This window comes from Trypanosoma cruzi, genomic scaffold, assembly GCF_000209065.1.
Source record: "Trypanosoma cruzi strain CL Brener 1047053516797 genomic scaffold, whole genome shotgun sequence".
Lineage (NCBI taxonomy): Eukaryota > Euglenozoa > Kinetoplastea > Trypanosomatida > Trypanosomatidae > Trypanosoma > Trypanosoma cruzi.
This window is the reverse complement of record NW_001849416.1, coordinates 39,740-42,289: the sequence shown is the minus strand read 5'-3', so window position 1 is coordinate 42,289 and position 2,550 is coordinate 39,740. Positions and strand designations below refer to the sequence as shown.

Genomic DNA, 2,550 nt, shown 5'->3' with positions numbered 1-2,550 from the left:
TGACCGCCTCCGCACGTCGGACCCACAAGAAACGTGCCGGTAGGTGCAAGAGGGCCGCCACAGTGTCCGAAACTTCCTTTTCAAGCGAGGAGAGTGAAATAATGTCCATGCTGTGCGTGATAGAGTTATTCCAATGGGGTTTGGGGAGAAATGCGGCCACCAGCGACGCATGAACCTCCGCCACGTGAGACTTCGTGTCGAGCAAACAGTTCGCGGCAGCACCACGGCAAAGCAATTCTCCGAGACACCGTTGCCATTCTTCCGGAGTGCATTCACTTTTGCCCCAAAGAGAGGGAGCATTGAGGCGGAGTGAAAAAGAAGCATTTGGCACGCCGTGCAGAAGACTGCTGAGAAACCGAGCACTGCGATCCAGCAATGCCTTCACGTTACGGCGATACCTCGGACGAGAGCCCCACATGGCATTTATCACCGCTTCTCACGTCTTTACCGCCTGATTCGCTCCAAATTGTGGAATGTGAATACGCGTGCATGCAAAAAAAAAAAGGACAAATAGACGACAATAACAAAAATGGCGATGGTGAGAAGATTTATTAACATGCAGAAGAAAGAAGTTGCATGCGGCACATAGACAAATTCATACCCAGAGAGAGAGAGAGAGAGACAAGAATACTGCCAGAGCATCATCCACTCATGCACCCCCACACACGCACACTCGCCCTCGCTTCCTCTTATTCTCCTCTTGTTATCCAGGTGGAAATGAAATTACACGACTTGTAAACCTGCCATCAACGGCAAACATCACCCCGCATGCATGTCTCCTCGTTCTTCCTCGTTTTCCCATTCCCTTAAGGCAATGGCGATTCGTTAACAATGAGCCTCTCTCCTCTCTCTCTCTCTCCCTCTCCCCCGGCGTGGCCAGGATCTTCGCTCGGCGCATTACCCCTTCTCATCCTTCTCCTCGTCACTATCGTCCAACTTCACAATTGTGTTCTGTCGAGGCTTTCCGCGTGGATGGTTCAGTTCCCCGCGCACCGCCTTCACCCTCTCCCTCCGCGCCGCCCTGTCATCCTCGCGACGGTCATACGCGTCAAAGCCATCTTCAATCGGGGCACCGTTTGCCGCCCGCAGCTCCTCCAGCGGTGGCGGCGGCCAGTACTTGGAATTCGCCACAACGACGAAGAGTGGATCGTTCGGAATAGGGTCAAAGATGAGCGGCACTGACTCTCGCGCATTAACACCACCGGCATCACCACCGCCGTCGCCTCGTTTCTCGCCCCCGCGCCTATTCCCACGGTCGTGGTCTTCGTACATGCGCTCCACGTCCACCTGCGGCGCCTGTATCTCCGCCTTGCGCGGTAGACGAACGGTGGAGAACTGACGTGCCTCGAGGGCCTTGTTGGTGACCCGCACACGTTGTTTCGTCGCCTGCTTCTTTGGCGCCATCCCTCCTCCTCTTCAGCCGCAAACACGCACACGGGGAACAAACTCGACCTCCCAGCCCACCCCCTTTTCTTTTCCTTTCGATTGGCCTCCACAAACCCCACCCCCACTCCAAGCCTGCCCAAATAAAGAAAAAGAAAAAGGGAAAACAGCCCAATGAAGCCCCTCAATTTTCCGCAAAATAATAAAGGACCAAAATCACACACGCACACAGAGAAAAGAATTCGTCAGGCAACCCTTTCAGTGGTGGCGGTGTAAAAAATACAGCCCTCCATCAGAGCGTAAAGGGCAAATGACAAACGCATTGAAAAAAAAAAAGGGGAGGGGGAAAGGCAACAAAAAAGCGGAAAAATGTCGATCAGCGCAGCTTCACCCATAAAATATAAAATTAAAAAATAATAACAATAATAATAACACTTTATTTCTCCTCTTTTTTTTTTCTTTTTTTTTTTTTTGTTTTTTGTTCTCTCAGGACGCATAAACCAAGTTTTCAATAATTTAAAAAAAAAAAGCACTTCTCCTACAATAAATACCGTTACCCGCCCTTCAATGGTGAGTGGCACTCATGTCATGTGTCCTAAGGCAAAGAAAATAAAAATAAAAAAAGCAGCCGCTAACTCATGACCTGCTCACTTTAATGCCACTGTGTGAAACGCTCATTCCCACAAATCGTGCCGTGGCGTTTGGTGGACGCTGCGTTAACTCATGCCGGATGCGTTGGGCGGCATCTACGTCCTTCGCCACCATGTAGAGATACCCACCGCCACCAGCACCCGCGAGCTTCAGGCCCCAAACGTCCTTTTCCACTCGCGAAATAATGTCGGCAATGGCCTCTGGACATGATCCAGAATCCAGACGCTTGTTCTGTTCCCAGGCCACTCCAATAAGCCTGCCGTAGCGCTCAAAGTCTCCTCGCGTGATGGCGTCATGCATGTCAAGTGCCTGCTGACGCATTTCAGACAGCACACGTAGATGTGATGCAGAATTCATAAACATCCCACGTACAATCTCAGTAAGAATCACCTTCGACATGCGTGTTATGCCTGTGAAGTACAGCAGGTGACACGGAGCATAGCGTGGGTCCTCTAAGAGATGTTCCGGTAGCCAACGAACACACGGATTTTGACAAGTCCCGGGCTGGACTGCAGG

The 2,550-nt window shown here is 51.2% G+C and overlaps 3 protein-coding genes across 3 annotated transcripts, besides 4 other annotated features; all 3 read right to left on the bottom strand.

The window, feature by feature from the left end:
* On the bottom strand, positions 1-418 carry Tc00.1047053508379.29 (hypothetical protein, conserved; the record flags this gene model as incomplete). The annotated part of the gene is made up of 1 exon (XM_797644.1): positions 1-418. A coding segment is annotated over one exon (418 nt), but the record flags the coding sequence as incomplete, so codon positions are not given.
* Positions 1-2,550: a sequence feature (heterozygous, Esmeraldo-like haplotype).
* Positions 838-865: a microsatellite.
* Tc00.1047053508379.20 (hypothetical protein, conserved) lies at positions 898-1,404 on the bottom strand (the record flags this gene model as incomplete). Its single annotated transcript, XM_797643.1, has 1 exon — positions 898-1,404. One exon carries the CDS (start codon positions 1,402-1,404, stop codon positions 898-900), a length of 507 nt encoding a protein of 168 aa, XP_802736.1.
* Positions 1,777-1,815: a sequence feature (AT_rich).
* Positions 1,832-1,863: a microsatellite.
* Tc00.1047053508379.10 (fucose kinase, putative) lies at positions 2,020-2,550 on the bottom strand (the record flags this gene model as incomplete). Its single annotated transcript, XM_797642.1, has 1 exon — positions 2,020-2,550. A coding segment is annotated over one exon (531 nt), but the record flags the coding sequence as incomplete, so codon positions are not given.